The sequence below is a fragment of the Protopterus annectens genome, chromosome 10.part0, assembly GCF_019279795.1.
Source record: "Protopterus annectens isolate FY-2018-M chromosome 10.part0, PAN1.0, whole genome shotgun sequence".
Lineage (NCBI taxonomy): Eukaryota > Metazoa > Chordata > Ceratodontiformes > Protopteridae > Protopterus > Protopterus annectens.
In genome coordinates, this window is record NC_056744.1 from 869,283,238 (window position 1) to 869,308,478 (window position 25,241).

Consider the following 25,241-nt stretch of genomic DNA (forward strand, 5'->3'; position numbering starts at 1 on the left):
TACATTTTTGGCATTGAGCCCAATTTACATGATCATGACACTAGGCACCAGTGTGGTTTGGTTTACCTTCATTTTGTCGACAATGGTATGTGAGATTGTGCATTTGCACGACTCGACAGAGCAAATTACGGAACATTTCTGAGGACAAATGTCGAAAATGGTTTGACGGAAAGCCATTTTCGACATTTGTCCATGTGTTTGAATGGCATAGTGCATTCGTATTATAGCCATTCGAACCTCTGTGAGTCGGCGTTGCATTTTTTTGCTGTTGTCCTTTCCATGTAATGCATGTCGGACAATGGACACAGGACCTAATGAAGGTAAACCATGTGGTTTAGTCCTTCTTGCAAGATACTAGTGCCAGTTGAAAAGTTAATGACAGTGGTGAGTCTGTTATCATAAGCAAACTTTTTTCAGTCAGTGACCTTTGACATTAAGTTGGACTTCAAGGAAATGTATGTTAGAGGAGGGGGCACAATATGAAGCTGCTAGTAGCAAATCTTGTAAAGCAAAGTGTGAAGCTATCAGTGTGTGTTCTGTCAGTGAGCCAATTTGCTGTCTGGCAGGTTACACAGGGATTAATAGGTGGGTGAGTTTTACAGTAGTACCATAATGTAGGATAGTCTCAAAGGCCTTAGGTAGGCCTGGGTAGGCAGTATATAACGACAGGGCCAATATTCAGTGCTTCATTCACTCCAAGAAAATCCACCAGATTGAATAGACAGGACTTTACCCATTTCAAAGTCAAATTGATTTGAGTCAAGGGTCTGCAGGCTGCTGTTATATTATTTATAAGTGTTGTTATAATATTCTTTATGATTTTACAAATAATACTGGGAAGACTAATCTGCAGTTCCCAGGGTTGGTGGTAGCAGTTGATCTAGTTTATACCCTCCACAGAACTGTACAGCACTCAGGTTTGACTCAAATATATGCAATAAAGAGCAATTAGGATCAGATGTTCCCCCTGCAACTTTGTACCTGGAGCAGTTGCCCCTTTACCCCCCCCCCCCCATCTATACTATGCTATGTTATGCTATTGCTAGTCAGTCTTGACAAAAAAAATGTAGACTGAACACCTATGGTTTGAACTCACTGATGTTTTATGTAGCATTCATCTGCATTATTGTTCATAGATATGAAGTCATGGTCTTAATCATTAGGATAAATGCATACTTATTGTGTGAGATATCTATTGTTTTCATTAGCCTGGGTGTTAATACTGATAGTGCAGTAACTATATTTTTGTTCTTTCCAGCAGAACAAGTACACTTCGAGTCGTAGTAAAGAAGTAGATGCTTCCAAGCACTCAGCTTCAGAGCTAACAGAAAGACAAAGTTCCAGAAGTTCTTCACTTACTAGCCAGAAGAAAATGAAGTCGGATGGGTTAGGAACATCAGGACCTCAAGCTGGTGGTAGCAGAAGCACTGTAAACAAATTTCCTTTGAAAACTGAAGACCTAAAAAGAAAAGACTCTAACAGTAAAAAAATAACTGCTAGGCCAGTAAAAGATGTAAAACCAGAGGAAAGGGAAACAAATGGCACATTAAAACTCAGGTCTGTAACAAAACCTAAAATTTCCACTACTGGTAATAAAAAAGAGGAAAATTCAGCTTCTCAGGAAGGTATTGATGTGATAAATCCTACAAATGGACAAAAACATGCCATTGCAAAACCAGTTAAAAATCACAATGGTGGAAGTACTGGCTCCAAACCCAAAGTTTCTACAGGTAGTTTGGCTTCTCAGTCAAAATTTCAATCAACAGCCAGGAAAACTGTAGGGAGGGGAATATCCCAGTCTGATTTAAGTAGGAGTTCCACTTCCACTGGGTCTGCAAGTCTAGCCAAGGATGACTGTTCTTCAAGTAAGCATTCCAGAGAATCCTGTGAAAAAATAGATGCAGGTGGAGCAAATGGGATTTCTGGTACTGAATCTACTTGTAGTATGATACCCTCAAATGGGGCCCAAGACATACATTCGCAGAGCCTGAAAGAGACAACCAGAGGTGAGAGAGAAAAATACATTACAGACAGTTACATTTTTATGCTACAATCCAAGTGCCTATCATGTGCTGTTTGTGAATTGTGATTTTATATATATGTACGTGTGTGTATGTATAAAATTTGTGTGTATATAATGAACTCAATGAGGTTCATGTCTTAGCTTAATATATCAGTAATTCTTCTCTTGATTTTCATTTCCTGAGATCACACTTATTTTTATCTAGCCAACTAAGCTGGCAATGTAATGTTTGAGACTGATTTGCTGTAATTCTCATTTCTTAATTGAGGCTTAGATTTGTGTGTGTGTGTGTGTGTGTGTGTGTGTGTGTGTGTGTGTGTGTGTGTATATATATATATATATATATATATATATATATATATATATATATATAAAACCTTATCTTTTGGACTAGTAGTGTCCTGTAACCTTGTATTCAGTCAAAAACTGTGATTACACGTAGTGCTTATTTTACACATAATCTGCAGTACCTTGACATTTTTTGTCAAAATTAAATATCAGAATTGTACTCTTAGTTTGAATACTATTAATAATCTCTATAAAAGTCAACTGAAGCCCTGGAATGTGACTTTGTGAAATGGTTCTTAGTATCCAGCTCAGTTTTGATAGTCAGAATGCATGGACCAAAAGAAAACCATTTGCATCACGCAGTATGTCATTTAATTTTCTAGGATTTTTTAATTTGAATGTTAATGTATAAACTGTGTATTATGAAATTGCTTCTTCTTCTTTTGGCTTTTCCCGGTTAGGGGTCACCACAGCGGATCACCTGTCCATTCATGATTGGCAGAGGAGTTTTACAGTGTCAAGTTGCCAGCCCGGCCCAACCTTCCATAGAAGGCACACACTCACACCTAGGACCAATTTAGAGTATCCAATCCACCTACAGCATGTTTTTGGGATGTGTCTTTGGAAACCGGAGCACCCGGAGGAATCCCATGCGACCACAGGCAGGGTGTGCAGACTCTGCACGGAAGGCACCCCAGCCGAGGACTGAACCAGAGAAACTGTAGCTATGGGGCGGCAACGCTAATCGCTGCACAACCGTGGCTGCCTTGTGTATTATGAAATTACTAAGAACTTTATTTTCAGTTGCTATGAGTTTGTTATTGTAGCAAAGCTGTTGCGTGTTTTCTGTTGACTTACAGGCTTTAGGCTGAAAGTCATAGCATCATTTTTCACCTGACCATCTAGCTTTCCCACTGTCCCCATGGTCTATTCATTCTGCCGCTTCTGCTGGTCATACCAGTGGGGATGAGAGTCAGAAACTGTGTGAAAGTGTGATTATTTATCAGTTACTTTAGCTTTTTATTTTATTGAGAAGTACATAGCTGCTTTGGGATTCTGTAATACATCTCACTGTAACCTTGTTTTTTTCCTTCTTTGAAGCCAAAACTGCTGCTGTGATTTTCTTATCTGGCTGACAGCAGGCACAGTGATGGTGTATTCTGACTTCATACTGATTTTGTTTCATTCAAAAAAAAGACAAAGGGATGCACAGGACCACAGTGTAGTATACTGAGCATGTTCATACTTTCTGAAACAGGCTTCTTCAGAAAACTTTCTGTTAATGCAGTACATTGTTTGATACCACAGTGACTATTTTATCAGCTTCTTCTGCTCCTTCCCCAGTCTCCGTTTCAGCACCAAGAATTTGGGCACTGACTGTTTACTGGTATGGTCTGTGTCAGATCTTATCTCTCTTGGCCCCATCACTCTTAAACCCAATTACCTCCATGTCAGCAGTGACTTGGTTCCCCCCACCCTGTGAGACCACGTGATTGAAATGATCATGGAAAGGGCTTGGTGAGTGCCCAGTGTGGCTGACCCCATCTCACCCAATAAGGCTGCTGATAGAATGGGGAAAGTGTGCTTTCTTCTTTGGTTGTTCTTCTTTCGGCTTTTCCAGGTTAGGGGTCACCACAGCGGAACTCCGGTCCGCTAATGATTGGCAGTAGATTTTTTTACGGGTGCCGAGGTGCTAGCTCAACGCCCAACCTTCAACGAAGGCATGCCCATTCTACGCATGTCTTTCGAACGCCACTTGACCGTGGAGAGGACATGCAGACAACACACAGAAGGCGCTCCAGCCGAGAATCGAACGGGAGAACCTCTCGCTGTGAGGCACCAACGCTACTGCTGCACCACCGCGGATCTTCTTTGGTACTTTTTCCATAAATGCCTTAATCCAGTGGTGCACAACCTTTTTGTGGGGAGGGCCACTACACAAATTCTTAATGCATATGCAGGCCACCTCAAAACATAGTAAGTCATTACGAGTTAACAATAGGTGCAGGCAAGGTTGGCGGGCCAGGAAGGGCTTGTCCGTGTTTGATGATTTTTGATTGGCCATATGCTGGTATATCACACAGTGGACCCTCTTCTGTTCAGTGCAAAACATCAGGCAGTTCCACATTAAACAGAAGTAGCTCCGTTTTTTTTTTTTTTTTTTTTTTTTTTTTGATTGCCTCATATATCAGCATACGGGCCAATCAAAAAAAACAAGCAGAGACTGTTTCGCCAGGATTTTAATCAGCAGTGCAGGACTCTGGATCAGGCTGCTGATCCCAGGACAGTCTCCCTCAAACAGGGACAACCTGGGGTACAGGTGCCTGGCATTTTTACTTAAGCCAGCAGTCATGAAATTGCCTGTTTTCTACATCAACTTTGCATTTAACTTTATTCTGGCTTGCAGTCATGACTTATTACAAACACTTTCAGAAAGTTCCTACTGTTTACAGGCTATAAGTTATAAACAAGAAAGAATAGTTACTTCCATGGCTAAAATTAGAGGTGTGCGCAACTGCAGTCAGTTAGGTAAGTAAGCATGTGCTGGAAAGTTTGCATGACTGGAATAAGGCATAGTATTTTTTCATTTTTTTTTTAAATTTTTGGATTACTCTCTGGGGGCCAGATGGCATTGTGTGGAGGGCCGGACTTGGCCCCCAGGCCGGATGTTGTGCACCGATGCCTTAAACTATGATGTGTTTGAATAGTTTCCAGCTGAACAAAGACTAGCTGCACTGAGAAGATCATTGACACCAGATACTCATAGACAGAGGCACAGTAGTCCACAATGCTTAAAATATCTAGCATTTTCATGCCACCTTTTCAATAATGAGACTGATGGAGTGGTTACAGCAGCTTTGGCAGGTATTGCAGTGAAGTGTTTTGTTTGCTTAGGCTTTGAAACTTGGCAGAGAACTCAGTGTCATTTCTCTTCTATCCAAAAGAGCACAACAAGAGATCCCTACAGACTACAGAGGATACACGGTTTATTTAAAATTGGTTTTGATTTCTAGACATCCTAGGACCGCAGGTATTTCCTAGATTTCAGTGTGCTAAATCAGTACTTTCAAAAAGATAAATTCTATATGGTCACTGTGCAGTACATCCTTCCATGTCATCAGGAAGGAGATTGAATGTACCCATTGGTCCTCCAGAATGCATATCTGCACATCTAAACTGCCAAAGCTTCTAAGAGGTTCTTATAGCCAGGCACTACCAGTTTTGAGCTCTGCCATTTGGACTAATCACAGCCCCTCAAGTTGTTCACCAAGTACATGGTAGTTTTCAGCTTTCACGGCTCTTGCCTTACCTAGATGACTGACACCTAGTCCCTACCACCAGGGAGGCCTTCATTGAAACAAGGAATTATAACTTCAACTTCTAGCCCTAAGAATTTCAGTAAGTATAGACAGATTGCAGCTAGAAGCTGCACAAAATGAGAAACTGATTCAATACGCAGAGGACTCTACACGATCATCTGCTCCGCCACTTCCACCTCCACTCTCTTAAAACTAACTCAGGATGCTTTCTCTCATACCGAACATTGGATGATAGACAACCACCTATCACTCAACACATCAAAAACTAAAATTATGTTATTTTCCCCTTCAATAAGTACCATTATAGACAAGAACTCATTCTCCATTACTAGTCAAAACAATACCTCTCGAGGTAGCTTCCCATGTAAAGCTTCTAGGAGTCCTTATTGATGAATAGTTAAAATTTGATACCCACCTACTAACCAATATAAAGGAAACCCACCAGAAACTCGACATGCTCTACTGCCATAACCGTTATATCACGCCCACCACTAAACATGTACTCTCTAACACTTCTTCAGTCCTTCTCTCCTATATGGTGCCCCACTTCTTACCAACCTTAAATCTTCTATAAAAACAAAGCTATCCTCCTGTTATAACAAAATTTCTAAGTTTGCTACCAGCTATAAATCCACCTCACACCACTGCAAAGCCCTACAGAAGCTAAATTGGCTTGAACTTCCCAACCATCTTACCTACATTCAAGTTACTCATGCTCATAAACTCATATTTAATCCATCCATCTGCCCCTCCCTTACCTCCTCCTTCAAAATGCACCTACCCAACAGACCTCTAAGATCCAATAACCAGAATTTGCTTGAACTGCAGAAGCCTGCTCGTCCTCCAGGCAAACACCTACTATCCTTTTCCCTAGCTTGCCTCTGGAACTCCCTGTCACCTCTTATTTGTACTACAGACAACAACTTTACCTTTAAGATCCTGCTTCATTCCCATCTCAAAACCCTCTGGGAATGTTCCTGCTCTCATCCCACGTGACTCACCTCTTTTTTCCTCATTTCTCACACTCCTTTACTTCTCTCTTCTCTTCATCATACTGAGCTTCCCTGACTACTACCATCTTCATTTTTCTCATTTACTCCTACTCTTGCTCTACTTTTTTTTCTTATTGTCCCACCCTTCTTACATTCAACAATTACACCTCTTATCCCCCTATCCTACTTTAACTCTGCTAAGATTTCATGTAAAACTGTAATGACAACCCTGTGTTATTTCAGGTTCCCTTCAAAATATCGAAATCCTGAAATCTCAAAATTCATATAGTCAAGACCATATGATCGAAGTTTCGGAATTTCAAAATTCTGAACAGAGATCTGCATACAGCGCAGAACGGGAGATTTCTCTTTTCCTCACTGTAGTGTGATCTTGGAGTTTGTATATTTTAGTAGAGGGGGTGTGGGGGGCTCCCGGGGTCGCCCCCCTGCATAAATGTTTAAATTGCCTTTTTTTTGGGGGGGGTTCGGAATTTCAATATTCCAAAATGACATTCGATGGTTCGGAATTTCGAGATTCTGAAGTGAATCCGTGATTTGTAACAAATCTAAAAGGAATATGCACCAATGGATTTTTCTTATTTTAATTGACTTATTTATGTGTGTGTGTAATTTTACCTTTTGCTTTTTTGACTGTGTTTTCACTGCAATTGTGGATTTTCTGTCATGTGTAATGCCATTGTTATTCAGTAGTATTACATAAATGTAAATGCATTGTCTTCATGTTATATTGTTGTTCATGGAGCTTTTCTCCCCAGGACTCCATTGAAAACAGGCTCTTCTTGGCCCAATGGACTGTCCCAGTAAACAAATTGTAAAATAAATATCTGTCAGATGCTATATTGACTCCATGCACAGGATAGCCAAGTGTCTTCCAGACTGTTCGCTTCCAATTTAAGCTGTAGTTTACTATGTGTTAAACCTTTTAATCCCAACACCATGCATAATTCTCAAGACATTGGGAATGATAACAGCCACAATTCATCTAGTGCAACATGCCAAATATTTCATGAGAGTGTCACAGTGGGCACTAAGGGTATAGTATTTTCATTGAGCAAATGGTATGATCATACCCATCTGCATATCCACTGTATGCAAGAATCATGTGCATAGTGGCTGGACAGTCAGAATCCGATTGTAGGAATGTCCTTTGTGTTACCCTTCCAGTGGTCATGATTATCACAAACACTTTTAGCATGGAGTAAGGAAAGGGCAATGTTCAGAGCAGATAGTCCATGGAGTGTGGTCCCATTAAGAGGCCTGCATACATATCAATATACTAGAGATGACGGTGGTCCTTCTAGCATTGTAGGCCTTTCGGTATCTCCTTCCCCAAAATGTTATACCCTTCCATGGACAACATGGCAGTGTTGTAAGCAAGTTTGCAACAGATGTTACTCCCTTGTGTTTGAAGGCCATGAGAGCGTGAGAATGAGCAATCTCTTAGAGATGCTTTCTGTTGTCAACACACATATTGGGGCAGATCAACTGCCTAGCAAGCCTGCTGAACAAGTGCATCCCGATGCAAGTTATCCTTAAATCCACAAGTCGTACAGGAGCTGTTGTGTTGCTTGCAGATGTCTTGCTGTAACTTATATGCATTCCCAAGTGCAGCAAGTTATTTGGCATTTTCTCGTCAAAAGGACAGATTCCAAGTGATGGTTTGGTCACTTGTCCATCTGTGGTCTTCAAGTCTTCTACATGACTTTCCCCTTCCTCCACTAATGATGAAATTTCTGAAGAAAGCCAAGTTGTACAGAGTGACTAGTATCCTTGTAGTCCCATTCTGACCTTGTCAGTTTTGGTTTCCTTTCCTGTGGCATCATCCCTTGAGGACACCACTGCTTCTGGATCCACTTCTGGATCTCCTTTGCCACCCATCTGTCAGAGGCCTCACCTGGCTATCACATTTCTTTGTCTAACCCTGTGGTTTCTTTTGTTCCAGTAATGGTCAGGTACACAGCATAGCCACCCAAAAGTTGTCCATGCATAAAGTGTATAACGGCAAATGGAAGAAGTTTTCTTTTGGTACTGTTCAATGTGCTTTAGACACCAATACCTTCAATTCTTCTATTTTTCTCTCCTGTCTTTGGTACAGGTTGTATCTTCTTGACACTTAAGGTACACCTACCAGCTACTATTTCTAACTTCCATAAAGCTTTAACTTTCCAATCTTTGAACTCCCCAAGAGTATGCAAGACCTTCTTAAAGTGTACATTCCTGCTCCACCCCCCTACAAAGGATCCTTCCCTGCCTTGTGACCTTAGTTTCATTTTGAAAAGTTAATCTGATCTCTTTTCAGACTGACTCATTTGACAGAGCTGAAGTTTTTACCTTGTTAAATTCTTTCTTCTGGTTGCAATTACTTTGGCTAGAAGAATTTTAAAGCTTCAAATTCTGTCATGCAGACTCCATATCTGGTAATCCATAAGGACAGAGTTCCTTTACAGATACTTTCTTCACTTTTGCCTAAGATGGCTCTTCAGAAACCAACCTCATTCAACCTTTGCATCTACCAGTGTTTTTTTTTCCATCTCACAGCACTGGGGGAATAGTATCTTCTTCATTATCCAGATACCCAGAGGCAACTGAGATTATACCTGTGCAGTACAAAACAATTCAGGCAATGTGATCAGTTGTTGTTTCTTTCTGCATAGCAAAAATGGGACAAAAATATCAAAGGTTACCCTATATAGATGTCTCTGTACCTTATCTAAAACACCCCCTTAATATGTACTAAATGCTAACTCAACAAGCACAATAGCCACTTCTCTGCCTTCTTTGAAGGTGCTTTATTAATGATACTTGTGTAGCTATTGCTGCCTGGATTTCTATGCACACCTTTACTAAGTACTACAAATTTGATATAATATATTGATCAAGGTCTTCTTTCAGGGCTGTCATCTTCTGACTTGATGCTACCCAATCCATTAGGGGATCTCTCTTCCTATAATTGAAATGGGTGGACTGTATAGTCAGAGATACAATAGTTATGAACTGAAATAATGTTGAACCTTGATTATCTATCTCTGTCTAGTTCAGCAAACCTTCCCTCTATCCCCCTTCAAGTTGTCATCTTATGAATCCTGCCAGATGTTATTGACCTCCAGTGGCCTGTCAAATTTTTGTTAGTTTTTACTTATCTTGGTAAGTTAAGTAGATGTTAAGTGAGAACTTGATATGAGGCAAACACAAAGCAAGCACTACATTCTGTGAGATAGGGGAAGAGCTGTATATTTAGAAAATAACTTGTTTACCACTTTGATGCCTTGTATTGGCCAGTTTCATCAGTGAAGGGGGAGTGGGTATGGATAATTTAGATCCAACATTATAGGAAGTAAATAACTGACATTTTTTTATCTAAGCCAGTGGAAATCATTTAAAAGTGTAACAAAAATGAATGAAGTTGTTTGAAATAAAAAGCTCTCTTGGTGTTTTCAGTGCATCCGTGTGATCTTTACATTAGTATCAGCTACCACCAATTCAACCATACCAGGCTGTGATTTAGCATCTTAGCTGAAAACTGGCATCTCATGAATGTAGTGCTATCCATGCATTGCACTACAGTTCATGGGAAAATAGAACCCATAGTCTTCTGATCTTCTGATTTCAGAGAAGAGCTTCCTACATGCTGAGCCAGCAGCATACATCAGTAGAACATAATCAATGCCATTCCTGTCAGCTTTGATTTTTTAGATACTCCTATAATGTTGATTTACTACTTGAGATCTAATTCAGAGATATTCCAGCACAGTGATGAGATTCCTAAGGGTTTTGAGAGACAAGCATGCGTGTGGCCTGTATGTGTTTGTCTGCTTTAGGGCAGCTGCATCTATCTCTTTTTGCCTCCACTGTCTATCCCAGTGTATTTCCACTGCTGTCTTCATTCTTCCATGGTTCTCATTCAGTATGGCACTCCCCTTCCTTTCCTTCATGAATAAGATTGAAGAAAATAATTCATTCATTCATTTATTTATTTGGCTTCTTTTCACCTTTATTTATTACCTTCTGTTGTCTTCCCCCTATTATTGTTCAGCCTGAAGGATCTGACCGTTTTTACATTTTTGCAGTATAACCTAATGAAAGCTTCCATTCCTGTCTTCCAGTCCCCTTGTATTTTACAGTTTTGCTTTTCTCAGCTTGTCACCCTTCTATTAGCCTCCTTTTACTGTGTCTCCTTCACCCCCACCTTCCACCTTGTGTTTGTCTTCTGTTTTGTTATACACCTGTGGCTGAAAATTGGCTTTAGATGATTTGGTCATGGAGACTAATTGCACCTAAAACTAGACATGAGTATTTGCCTTAAATGGGTTGACAACCCAGTCTACTCTGACCTAGACCAAGGATCCAACCATGCTGATGGTTGGAAATATGTGCCTGTATTGGCTATTGCGTGCCCAACATAAAGCCCAGTAGCATTGGGTCAATAAGCTACTGCCGTACTGTTGTTCATTTGCCCTGGGATAGCTCTTTTGAGTAAAAGCTGGACATAAAACCAACCTGCCAAGTATGAACTAATATCATGGTCAAGATTTAATTACGTTTGGGAAGCATTGCTAGGCTTAAAAAGGCCCTCTGGGGTCTTTAACTTAGTACTTACCTATGAGCCTGTGATTACTAGACTGAGCATAAGTTCACTGACAGGATTCAGCCTGGAAGTGGGTGACATGATGGTAAAGAGTAGACTGGAGGTCCTTTTCTTGGAACTGTAGAGGGGGACAGCCTTCCGAAGATAATGGTTGTATTTTTCTTCATACACCTTTGCTACCATTTACCAGTCTCATGCAGTGTAACTGTATTGTACTATCTTGTTTTTCTAAGTGATTTTCACTCTAATTGTATGTATCGTGGTGAAGCTTTTCTCCCCGGGCCTCCACTGGAAATGGGCTCTTTACAGGCTCAGTGGACTTTCCCGGTTAACAAATGCAATAAATAAATAAATGTCATCAGAGTTGGTAACAATTTCCTAGCAATCAAACTCCATTGTAAAGATAGGAGGTAGTGAATACTTCATATAACAAGTTGCCCTCCCAGCAGTGTTCGTACTTCAATGAGTTTAATGTGACAGTGTACAGTTTATTTTATTTAAAGATGGCCAGTATACTTTTTTATGCCTAAAAACTGTTTTTCACATCTGGGAGGGGAATAGAGAGAAGAAAAGACCAGATAGCAATTATTGTACATGGGAACATAGGCTCTAACATGCACTTTAGCATTGACATCCCTTAATTTAGAATAGATAGCGCCTGAGGGTAGAGCCATCTGTTTGGAGCAACTGCTCCTATCTGGAGAGGTAATTTAATTTTCTGAAAATTATGGTAAGCTAAAAAGAGATGGAGGGTTTTGAAAATCTAGTATTTTTGTTTGAGTGCTTTCATTGAAGCAAAAAGTCTTAGGGTTATGACATTCAAATGGAAATGAGAAGAAGCAACTACATAAGAGATCATCCTGCTAAGCATTCATGTGTGCATGCAAGCTAAATGTTGGAAATATATATTCAAAAGAACTGTCATGTAAAACAGGTTAGAGTAATAACTTTCTATCATAATGGCTAACTCTGCACATATTGTCATGGAATGTAAATGGCCTTACAGGTACAGACAAAAAGTTGAGAGTATTGATTTATGTTAAGAAGTGCAAGGTGCAAGTAAGCAGTTTTGCAGGGAACATTTGTATAAACATGAGCATATGCATTTGGTAAAGAAAGAATTTCAGTGTGAACATTTAGCACAATATTACAAAGAAAAAGTTTAGTAACACTGATTGTTAGTGGGGCTCCAATAGTGATAACAGAGGGAAAGAGAATAATGGTAAATTTGTGGTAGTAAGAGGTTATTAGCAGGGAGTGAGGATTATGCTAACAGATGTTTGTATTCCCCCTAAAACTGCTATTATGGAGTTTAAGATAATTTTGTACGAAGTAATACATTTACAGCAAGGGGATATTATTTGTGTGGGGACAATAAGCTGATTTGCAATAGGGAGGATGTATTATGGGGGCATAGAAGGATAAATATAGCAAAAATAACATAGTTTTCCAAAGAAATATGAGAATGTTGGTTTGGAAACTCTGTATTCATAAGTAGGAGCACATAATTTGCATGTTGTTTCCCAAGGTACAGTAAGGGGGCCACACACACAGTAGACTAGAATAGCTGAAATTATTGTGCACAAGAAATGATTCTTTTGAGCTGGGGCATAGGATGTGAATTACCTAGACTTAGACATGGGACTGCTAAGTCAAAGACCAACTCTGGTAGAGTTTTTAGATGAGGCTATTAAAAAGGGATAATTAGTAGGACACACAAAATATTGTATGATAACTATACAAATCAATCAGAGGCAGTTAGAAAAGAGTGGGAAAGGAAAGCTAATTTGCAATGGAATAATTCAGACATCTGCATGGCTCCCAATTACATAGGAATAAATGGATTTTGTGGGAACAATATATGCAGAATTATGATCCGAGGGAGGAGTAGGGTTTGAAGGAGGGCATGGCTCCCAAGTATGCAAAAAAAAGGTCCAGATTAAAATTTAAAAGATTAAAACCCAAAGTCCAAAAGGTTTAGCATTTTTGCTTAAAAGTGTTTGCATAGGGATTCTTAAACTCCAAGCAATTTTCAGAGAATTTTTCCTCAGGTAGATTGGAAGTACTGGAAGTGTGATGGGAAAGAGAGTGCATGACAAAAGAGCTGGCAACATGTTTTTGAGTAACGTAATGAATCGGCATATTTAAAAAAAAATCCCTACAGAGTACTTTGTCAGAAATATTTGTGGATCAAATCATTGTAACTAAGGAGATTATTATTTTGTGCTAGGGCATAGGATCTAAATTACCTAGACTTAATAAGGCCTTACTAAGTGTAATGCTATTGGCTGCCAAAAAAGCATTTACTGTAGGAAATCAAAATCTAAACTAACTATAATTGAAGTACTGAATATTATAAAGATGATAAGAAGAACTTGAGACGGGATCTTTAGAAAAGGGAATGGGCCAATTAAGTAGGAATAAATGGATTTTGTGGGAAGAATACATGCAGAATTATGATCCGAGGGAGGAGTGGGTTTTAAAGGAAGGCAGGAATTAATCAATTTATGCAACTTATTTATTTATAGACATTTGACTACCGGGAAAGTCCGACCTGCGTAGAAGCCACTTTTCAGCTGAGACACGGGGAGAAAAGCTCCAAATTATTACAAAACTTTTTAAGAACAGTCATTTTGCAATTTTCAAAAATAAAACAAATATATCTGCAGTTTAAATAATTAAAACAAATTAGACATAATATAAAAACACTGGTAAGAATTGATCCAAGGTATATGTTGGAGGTAATATTAAAAACAAAACATACCTATACTGCATGAAAAATGTTACATTTATTGAAGAGAAGATAATAGTATGTTTACCTATGTCATTGTCTAAAGCCAGATTTAATAAAGATGTTTAAAAAAAAAAATTAAGGAAAATGAAATCCGGGAAAGCATCAGGATCAGTTCAGGTCACAGCAGATATGATGGAAATGTTGCTTGAATTCTTGAAGGTAACAGTGTGAAAGAAAGGTATATCCCAGATGACTGAAAAATAAGCATCCTAGTGCCAGTATACAAGGACAAAGGAGGGGGTATTCACAACTGTGGACATTGTATAGGTGTCAAACTCCTTAATACATTGCACGAAAGTGCTGCAGAGGGTGATTGATAAACAGATGCTCAGTATGGCAGAAAGAAAGATGGAATATGAGCAATTCGGGTTCAGGTCTTGATGCAACACACCTGACATGATGTTTGCAGTGAGACAGATGGTGGAGAAGAAGTTAGAGATGAGGAAAGAGCCCAACTCTGCATTCCTAGATTTGGAGAAAGCATATAAGAAGGTTCTAAGAAAGTTGGTTAGGGCAGTCCTGCAATGGTTCAAAGTCTTTGAAACATAAGTAGAATTAGCGCAATATGTGTACAAGGACCAGGTGATACAGATGCAAACAGTATTTAGACTCAGAGAAGGGTTCTCATTGGGAGTTTGTGTATGTCAGGCTTTGGTTCCAACCCCACTGCTGTTCATACTGCTGATGGACTACATTAGCAAAAAGTTTAGAGGGGACAGATTAACAAAGCTGCTACATGCAGATGATGTGGTATTGCAAGCAGACCTTAAACAGGAGAACTCAGCAAATAATGGAGGAATGAAATGCACAATTGAAGGCATGTGGTATGAAAATGAGTACAGATAAGACAGGTGTCATAGCAGCAAATAGGGAAAATTAGTAGAAGTTGAAGATTGAGATAGAAGGAAAATAATGGAACAGGTTAACAGCTTCAGGTATCTGGGAGGGGAGGTTGAGGAAAAAGTGAAGTCTGAATGAGGTGGTCAAGGCTAAAATTAGACAAGCTGAAGCTACCTGGCACAGAGTATCACGGGTAGTGCAATACAGAAGAATGCTAAAGAAGCTGAAAAGTAATGTGCAAAAATACAGTGAGTCAGTCAGTAGTACTGTATGGTACAAAAACCTGGGCAGTTAATGCAGAGCATTTGAGGAAGCTAGAAGTAATGAACACGAAGTGCCTGAGATGGATGGTAGGATGCACATTGTTGGACAGATGAAGAAATGATGATGACAGAGAAGAAGCCAGAGTAGCTCCAGTTATAGAGACGGTCAAAGAGGAATAGATTATAGTGGTTCCAGAATGTACAGAAAAGCATAAGAGGATTTGGGTGAGACAGGAGGAAGATCAGAGGAAACCAGAGCATCCAGCAAAGAGATGGGTGGATTGCATGAGAGAGGACTTGTGACTGTTTGGTATGACTCTTGAAGACGGTAGGAAAATGGCAATGAATAAAGAGAGGTGGCGAGTTACATGTGGCATGCCAACCCTATGTAGAAAAATGTGAAAAAGACAATGATGATTTGTCTTACACTTCTGTTTAACTTTATTAGTCTTTGTTTCATTTTTTTTTTGATCGTTTCAGATTGCTTCTACCGTATCCTTTATTAACTCTCATAGTTTATTCACCACATCAGTCTGCCACCCGATGCTGTCCCCCTAGCATAGCATAATGCACTGATCCCCTGGAATAACACACCATCATGTTTGCCTTTGGTTTTCTTACCAGTTTCCCTACTCTAAACCATACAGTGGCATTGTTACTGTTGGATAACTGTTTTCTTCTACAAATTCCTGACCCCTCTGTGTTTAAGATCATGAGATGGATTTTTTTTAGTGTAATCCTGTACCAGCTGGCTGAACCCTTTATGGTCTAAGATTTCAATACCCTCCTACTCCCTTGCTATCATGGAGTATCCCTGTCTTTCTAACAACTGAAGAGCCTCCATGTATCCTCTTCTTGCACGATACTCTATACTCTTCCCAGCGTTTCTCATCCTCCATCCTGTGTGTGCGTGTGTGTTTGGGGCCAATATACTCTATTGGTATAGCAGCTCTCCACCCCTTCTGACACCTTAACTTTTATGGTGCTTACCTTAAGTTATAACCTAGATTACTCCTTTGCCCACTTTGTGGGATAGTATTCCTACTTCACTGTGTCCTCACATCTACTGGGCTTCTTTGTGTAGATTGCTGCTGCCCTTCCATTCTGGCTTCACAGTCAGTCTTAAACAGATCTAGTCTACATTGACTTACCCACTATTGCTGCACTGTCCCCTTCTTACTGTGGACTTTACTGCCAGCAAATTTAATACATTAATACATTTTTAACTGCAATGTGTTACAAAAAATGAATTTCCCCAACTTCACATTTGTAATCTGTTAATATGCAACGTCTGGAGTTGTGCTAGCTCAGAGAAAAGAGAAGTACATATATTATATTTTTGTTTGAGGTGATGCGACCCCAGAGTAGTACATTAAGAGATCAGCAGTGTGGGAGTAGAGCTCCCACATTAGGATTGCAAATAGTATAACCTCTTGCTAAAATACTTTAGTTCTAACAGAAGTAACCTTTTTGTTTGTGACAGGGGGGGGATGTAAGTTGTGCATCGGGAAATAAAAGTAGAACCAATAAATCTGTAACCTTTCAGTTCATTAATTAAATCCATCTTTTCTCTGCCCCTCTTTTCTTTTATAGCATCAGTGTACTTACAGCAGGCAATGGCGCGGAAGGTTATCCCATCTTCATTCCAAGGCTTCAGACTTCCTGCATTCTAGAGTAGTACTACTAAGCCATGCTGTGAGTTGGCCTAGTTTGTCTGCAGAGTTTTGCCTCAGTTATATTCTCTCTATCTCTCTTTGCCTAGTGCCTGAATACCTGTCCCTTGCTTCTTCATTTTCATAACTCGCACCCTTTTTTCACCATAGAGTATAATTACAGTTATGGAGATTTACATTTCCAAGTCAGTTTTGAGCACTACTGTCCCTTCTGGGGCAGGACAGAGCCTATCCCTGTCATAGACCTTGTCTCTCTGCCAAGTCTTACAACCCACCCACCTCCATCCAGGTAGTCCCAAGCACTTGCACTTTGTAATTCCTGCATCCACTTGTTATCACCTGATCTTGTCTTGTTTTTGTGTTCTGGTTAGTCTAGGTAACACTTCTAAGAATGCTCTCCCACATTGCCCTATCCCAGCATATGATAGTTGGTATCATTCCTCTTCATACTGCACTTATTTCCTAAACTCCTACTTTTCCTCCTCCTATCACACCACACCACTAGCTACAATTCCTCATCTGTCCATTTATCTTTCTGCTTATTTCTGTAACTTCTCCTTTCATATCTCTCATAATTTTTTAACCTACATTCTACTTGTCTGTCTGTAAGTTATTACTAAACTCAAAAACACCCCATTTTGATCTTTTCCCTTCAACAATCATGCGTAATAATTTCTGTTTTCAAAAGCAACGCATCTTTTAGTTTTCAGCCTGTACCAACATCAACCATAAAAATTACCAGTCAAATTAAAAGCAACAACCTCATTTGATGATAACCTTCTGACTGAGATATCCTTCCTTATCATTGTTACAGTATTCTTAATTAAAGGGATTCCCTGCCATGGCTAGCCCAACATCCAGCCAGTATACTAAAGTCTTAGGATTTTACAGACATTATACACCATGCATGTGCTCCCCATTTAAGACATATGGCATAAAGGTGGCATAGGGACGCAAATATCTCAGAAACTCTTTGATGCCAGTCTGAACACCATCATTGATTATTTGTCTGAATGTTCCTCCTCCTGTGCTGGTTCCCAAGCTGTGTTTCAGGTAAGTGCCCCATTGTGGTTTCTTATCTTTTCTTACTTTTATTTTGTGAGTTTACTCGTGATCCAGAAAGGGAAAATGTCAGTGTGGGAGGCAGATTTCCCCATAAGGATCATCATGAGTAGTCTCTCTCTTATTTGGGTGCTTCTCACAACCATACAAAAGCCTGCATTTGCACTTGTTTCTTTCATGTAACTAGTCTAGTGCAGATACAGATTCTTAGTTTTAGCACTTGAATTTGCTTATTCGTGCTCAGCACTTGTTCAAAACTTGTTGTAAGCACTAAATAATCTACTAATTACTATAGCACTCATCCTTTCTCATTACCTAGAGGAAAACAGTTTTTGCACTTACTTTCCTCACTTGCTTAGAGAAAACCAGCTCTTGTTCTCACTTTCTTCACTTACCTAGAGGAAAATATTTTTTTTATTCAGGCATGTCCAAGGGTCTGCTCCCAGTGATCTCTCCTGTCTATCTGATGAATCTGGGCATCTTGGGGCAATATAGAAATTGCCTCATATACACAGACAACCCTCTCCTCCTACCACCCAACACTACAACCTGTGTGAGATGCACTTATCTAGCCAAACTGGAGGTAAAGCTGTCTCCAACCAAGACTGAACTTGACATTCAAGAGGAGAAGGTAAACACTTGCACCATACCACACTTATCACATAGTCTCACTAAATCTACACCACCAAAATCCACACACAGAAACACAAAAACATTTGTGGAGGCTCTCACTAATAATCTGCCCAAGCAACAGAGACCTCCAAAGCAGAAACGCAAACAAATTCCACTGCCCAACACAACCCAAATGACACACAGCCCACAGACTCAGTGTGCCACTCAACCACAGCCAATAAGGCAAAACAACGTATCCAACACACTAGTCATAGGTGACTCTATAGTCAGGCACACTGATGACCCACTCACCAGGCTAAACAGGAGAAGGTTACTGTCAGCTGCCTTTTGGGTGCCAGGATCCGCCACATAACCCACGCACTCAGGTCACTCCACAACAAGTACAAATATGACTCTGTCATTGTCCAAGTTGGTGTGAACGACCTGAGATGTACCTCCCTGGACTACATGAAAAGAGACATGTAAGAGCTCTCCGATCTTGTAGCCCAGGCAGGTATGACCCTAGCCCTGAGTAGCATTCTGCCATCGCCCAGAATGATACCACAGTGCAAGGACAAAATGATTAACTTCAACAATTGGCTAAGCTTCTGGTGTCATTCTAAGGGGATCCAGTATCTGTCTGCTTGGGATGACATTGTCGACAGACCACGATGCTTTGCCAGAGATGGCTTGCACCTGTCACCCCTGGGATTCCGGATACTGGCTAAGGCTCTTGCCGCCCCTATAGTGGCTTTTTTAGGCAAGGTTCAAATGACAAATTCACCACCGTAACAGGAACAGGCAAGCAAAAACTGAGGGTAATGCTACTCAATGCTAGAAGTCTACATCTCAAAATGCACTCACTCGAGGCACTCCTTAAAATGGAGAACATCGATATCTGTGCAGTGACTAAGACCTGGTTCAAGGCTCCAGAGAGCACCCCTGCACTACCAGGCTATAACTCACACCACACTTTTCAGCCATGTAACCTGGACTGGAACAACAAAGGTGGAGGCGTGCCCATATTCATTAAGGATATCCACACCTCCAGGCTAGTTGCTCAGCATAATGCATCCAAGGTTATCCAAGTGCAACTAACTCTGGGCAAAACTGCAATCCAAATTGTAGCTTGCTACAGATCCCCCACCTTGCCCTAGGATTCCCACTCCTCTTTTCTTGATGTACTGGTAAATATTAGGGTTCAACCAAACACCCTAATAATGGACAATTTCAACTACCCCACCATTATCTGGGAAAACTACTCATCTACCAACTCCTTCACACAGCCCTTTCTGGAATTCATAAACTCCAATGCCCTGGATCAACTTATCCACACCCCCACCAGGGGCAACAACATCCTAGACCTAGTCATTACCAACATGAGTGACCGGTGTTCCACACCTGAAGTCAACTCCTTGTTGGTCCGATCCGACCATAAGCTAATCACCCTTGGTATCCACATCCTGCCCCCCATTAAGGAAACCACAGTAAAAAAATTCTCCAAAGCCAACTTCATGCTTCTTAAGACAGAAGTGGTAAACTTCATGACACCCATGCAGATGGATAATACAGCTACGACTGCTGAATCCTACACAAATGCACTCTATAAGCACTTACACGAGTGTATGGATCGTGCTATCCCAGACAGAACCAAGACGCTATCCTCCAAAAAAAGGAAGCCAATCTGGTGGTCCCCTGCCATATACAAACTATACAACAGAAGGAAGAAATTGTTGCAAAAGAGAGTAAAATCCGATGAGTGGAGGAGCTCCATGGTCAGCCTCCGTAAGAAGCTGAGATCCCTTATAAGATCCTCCAAAGCTAGCTACGAAAACAAAATCACCACTGATTCTAAGGACAACCACAAAACATTCTATAGCTATGTCAAAAATCTCAATGGCAACACCCAGATCTGCTCTGAGTTACAGCACAACGGCATGAAAATTACAGAACCAACTGATATTGCCAACATCCTGGCAGATAGGTTCAGTGCTAAATTTACCCCCCACCCCCACCCCGTATCTATACAGGAAGAATGCAAAGTCCCTGTAATCACAACTACACAGCTAAAAGCTGCACTCTCTAAAGCCAAAAAGACAGCATCCATGGGACCGGACAACATCCCAGGCTGGATTTTACATGAACTTCAGAACGAACTGGCTACCCACCTAAGCACCATGTTCAGTCATAGCCTCACATCAGGCTTTGTGCCCACTGAATGGCGTACAGCAGCAGTTATCCCACTCCACAAAGGGATCCTAGGAACTATTGCCCTATTAGCCTGATCTGCAAGGCCATGGAAAGTATCATCATGGAGCTCATAAACAAAGACATTAGTAACTGCCAACCTTTGGATCCCACCCAATTCGGGTTTGTGAAAGGCAGATCATGCCTCCTGAACCTGATCGACGTCTTTGAGGCAGTCATCAAAGCCGTAGATGAGGGTAAGGTGGTTCACACAGCCTATCTTGACCTCGCCAAGGCTTTCAACACCATCCCCCATTCTGGAATTATAGCTAAACTCACTAAACTAGGTATAAATCCCTACGTCACAAGATGAGTTGCCAACTGGCTCACTGACAGAACCCATACTGTAAAAGTTGCACACTCCAAATCTGACCTCAAACCAGTGACAAGTGGAGTACCACAGGGTTCAGTCCAGGAACCTCTCCCGTTTGGTATCTACTTCTCTGAAGTACAGGCTAACACAGAAGGCCTCTGGCTAACAAAGTTCACAGGTGACTGCAAACTAGGAGCCATAGTCGAGTCCCCGGATGATTTGGAAATTCTACAGAAGGGCCTCGCTGAGACAGATGCCTGGTGTCAGAGCCATGACCTCAAGCTCAATGCCAAAAAGTGCATTGTCATCCCCTTTGATAAAAACTCTGTACCCATGAACTACTACATAGACAGCAGTCTACTTGACACCGAATGTGTGATGAGACCCAGGTGGACAGTAGTCTGTCATTTGATTGTCACATCTTCACAGTAGTCAAGAAGTCCTTCTACATGGCACACCTCATCATAAAAGTGTTCTCATCCAGGAAAAAAGAGGTTATTGTTCCCCTCTACTCGACACTCATTAGACCCGTTATAGAGTACAACGCCCCTTTTGGAATGTACCTCACAAGACATTTGCAGCAGCTGGAAAGGCCACAGAAGTACCTCACAAAGAGGATTACTGGCCTCAAACAGATGCCCTACACTGACCGTCTCAAAAAACTCCAGCTTAACTCCGTAGCATATCGCCTATTCCAAGGTGATCTGTGCCTAACATATAAAGCTATATCAAACCCAGCGCTGTTGGACATGCTACACCTAAAGAAATTCCAATCCCTCTGAGCTACATGCTCTAGGGACCTAAACCTTGTCACCACAATAAACAGGACATGCTGGAGGGATAGATTCCTGTCCCAGAGACTTTTGGTACTCTGGAACAGGCTACCTATCTGTGTCAAGCAAAGTTCTTCATTAGCACTGTTCAAGAAAAATCTTGATGAGTGGATGGAAAATAGGAAATGCACCCTGGAGATCACTTCTGTGTCTCTGCTTGACAGTGGCACAGGAAAATAACTTTCTTGGATGGGGTAAGCCAAGGAACCTTGTTGACTAGGCTTACGTAGGCCCTCGGGCTGATAGCCTAGTTACCTACCTATGAACCTATGAAGATGTTTGTCCCTAAGACGCTATGCAGTCATCTGTCCTCCTTGTCTATTTACCTGGAGAACCAGCATCTTAAATTGTTCATGCTCTCCAGGCATCTCTTAGAGGCTTGTGAAAACCTAGAGGATCACCCAGCTGTTTCTTGGATACCTCTGCCATTACCATATTGGAGGCCAGCATAGATCTATCTTCTCACATGTCCTCAGAGGCTCTACAGACATCCATTGCAGATGTTGAGGGGGAACCGCAGCTGATTGTTTCAGAGGGACTGAGGGAGATTCTGCAGATACATGTTCAGGAGAAGATTCCTACTATGTTAGTTGAATGCATTCAAGGGCCTGAACCTCCTAGGGCAGACATCCTTCAAAAGAAAAAACAAAAAAACAAGCATGGTTCCCCTGCTCCTGAGGATCCCCAGTGTGAATGGCAGGATTTTATAATGCACTAATAGCCTTGAAGCCTCCCCAAGCTGTTTCTGTCCTTGCTTCCCTTGGTCCATGACCCCACTCAAGAGGCCCAGAGAGCAGGACTCCTCTGAAGAGGAACTGGATTCTGGGGAAGAGTCTTTTCTTTGGCATATTCCTGTCAGATCCCTTCTCCGTTGGATTGTGGCTGTGAGGAGGAAGACTCTATTAGCCCAGACTCTCCCTTTGAAAACTCTCTTTTGAGGATACTACTTCTCATATGATGGAATTCTTTAAATGGGACTGTTCAGGTTTCTGACATTCAGAAGAGCTGTTATGAACTAATCCAGATGGAGTCCCTTAAAACCACAGCTTCTGTGGCTCCAGATTCTCAACTTCCAACCCCAAAGAAACCTGACAAATTTTACAAGGTGCCTGGTGAGTGTAAGTTTCTTTACAGATGTCCTTCTGCTGACCCTTCTGTAGTGTCTGTGTCTTCTGACAAACCATGTAAGCTTTTGACAATCTACTAAATTGCTTCCTTTTGACAAGGGCAGTATGGCCATGGAACAGCTGTGTAAGAAGGTATATACTGCTGCCACCTCAGCCTTTTTAGCTGTTAATTACCAGATGCATTTTATTAGGTATGTTTTAACTCTTCTTTCTCAAGATTCCCAGGCTGTCTCTGACCTTCCTGATTCTGAAGGGAAGGTCTCGGCCCTCTCTTTACTAGGTTCTACTTCTCAAGTAACCTGCCACTTTGTTAAATGTAGTTATGATGCAACTGATGCTTCATCTCCAGCCTTTGCCTGATAATATTAGGGCTAAACTGTTCAATGCTCATCTTGAAAGGAAAAAATATATTTGATTCTGCAGCTGGTGAGCTTTTTAAGTCTTTGCAAGATAAGGATAAGGCTTTGCAGGAATTGAAGGATATTTTTGATTCTGCTATTCTAAAATTCAAGAGGACTTATTTATTTATTTTATTATTTATTTATTTGCAGTTGGTTTACCAGGATAGTCCATTGGGCCAAAAGAACCCGTTTTCAATGGAGTCCTGGGGAGAAAAGCTCCAAAAAATAGACATACAGACTAGTGCATAATAGAGAAAAGCTCTATAAGCAAACAAACTTACTAGGTACATACAATAGATTACTAAAGATACTTATACAATTTTAAAAAAGAATACAGTCATTGAATTTTGAGGTACTTTCCACTAAGCAATCTTATAGAAGTAAGTAGAATAAATGTGGGGAGTGTTAGGGCTAAAGAGGTAGTAATTTGTAGAAAGTAATTGTTTATGTAGGCATAGTTGAGTAATATAGGAATGATTGGGAGATGAAGAGTACCTTGTTTTTAAGATGGGTGGGAACAAGAGCATTCCCATAGCGACTTAAGATGTGTGTGAAGGGATTTTTTGAACATATAATGATTACCACTGGTGCGAATGGATGGTGGGAGTGAGTTCCAAAGTCGTGCTAGGTTAAAGGATAGAAGGTTTTTACCTGGGGGACGAGTTGGTTTATGAACTTCTAATAGGTTTTGATTGTTTGACCTTAGGACTCTGTCGGGTAGGTGCAATGTAAAAGCAGAAGACAGGGAGGGACAAAGAGATGGGTTATTGATGAGCTTATGGGCTAGGGTTAGCTGAGTGAAGTTGAGCTGATGTGGAAGTTCAAGCCAATTAAGTTTTTGGAGAGAGGAACAGTGGTGGGTGGAGGACCTGTGACCGTTAGCAAACTTGGCGATTTTGTTATAGCAAGAAGAAAGTTGTTTCTTTAGAGAGGACTGGAGATTAGTTAGGAGAGGTGATCCATAGAGAAGGGAGGGGATAAGGAAGGAAGAAGAGAGGGAAATTTTGGTGGTCTTTGTGAGGTATTGATTTTGACGATATAGCATGCCAAGTTTTTGGTGGGTTTTTTTTATATTTAGTTGTAGATGGGAGTTGAAATTAAGCTGGTTATCAATTTGGACACCTAGCAGCTTGGTTTCAGACACCAGTTCTAGGATTGAGTTGTTTTGGCTAGTAATGAAGAATGTGTTTGTATTGAAGGGAGTATTTCTGGAGGGTAAATACCATGAGTTTAGTTTTGGGCGTTAAGAGCTAGATGGTTTGTTTTCATCCAGTGCTCAGTGATTGAGAAAGCTTCTTGTGTGAGGTTTTGAAGCTTAGAGGAAGATGTGGCAGAACAGATAATGGTAGAATCGTCAGCGTATTGGATGATGTTAGAGAATGGGATAGATTTGTGAAAATCATTTATAAATATGTTGAAGAGAAGAGGACCAAGTATAGAGCCTTGGGGAACTCCGTGGGGTGCTGAGAAAAGAAGTAGTGGCCTTTTTCCATTTTACAGCTTGGTATCTGTTAGATAAGTAACTGGAGAACCAGTTCACTGAGGAGGGAGAAAGGTTAAGTTTTGAAAGTTTTGTTAAGAGCAGACTGTGTGAGATAGTATCAAAAGCCTTAGAGAGGTCGAGTAGTAGTGTGGAGACAATTTGGCCAGAGTCGCGTGCTTTGTTTACATAGGAGAGGAGGGCAGTCCTGGTGCTATGATTTGGCCTAAAGCCGTGTTGTGTAGGTGTGAGAAGGTTATTCTCTAGAAGATGTAGTAGTTGAAGTTGGATACACTTTTCTAGAAGCTTGGAGATGGGGGACAGGATAGCGATGGGACGGAAATTGTTGACATTGTGGTTGCTACCG

The 25,241-nt window shown here is 40.8% G+C and overlaps 1 protein-coding gene across 5 annotated transcripts in view; it reads left to right on the forward strand.

Moving 5' to 3' along the window:
• BTBD8 (BTB domain containing 8) overlaps positions 1-25,241 on the forward strand; it is a 1,983,533-nt gene that overhangs the window by 1,628,042 nt on the left and 330,250 nt on the right. For 4 of the 5 annotated variants that reach the window (XM_044085661.1, XM_044085663.1, XM_044085664.1 and 1 more), the window contains one exon: positions 1,259-2,006. In XM_044085661.1, the coding sequence (XP_043941596.1) occupies positions 1,259-2,006 (748 nt within the window). The remainder of the gene's footprint in view (positions 1-1,258; positions 2,007-25,241) is intronic. The other variant, XM_044085662.1, reaches the window with a different exon arrangement.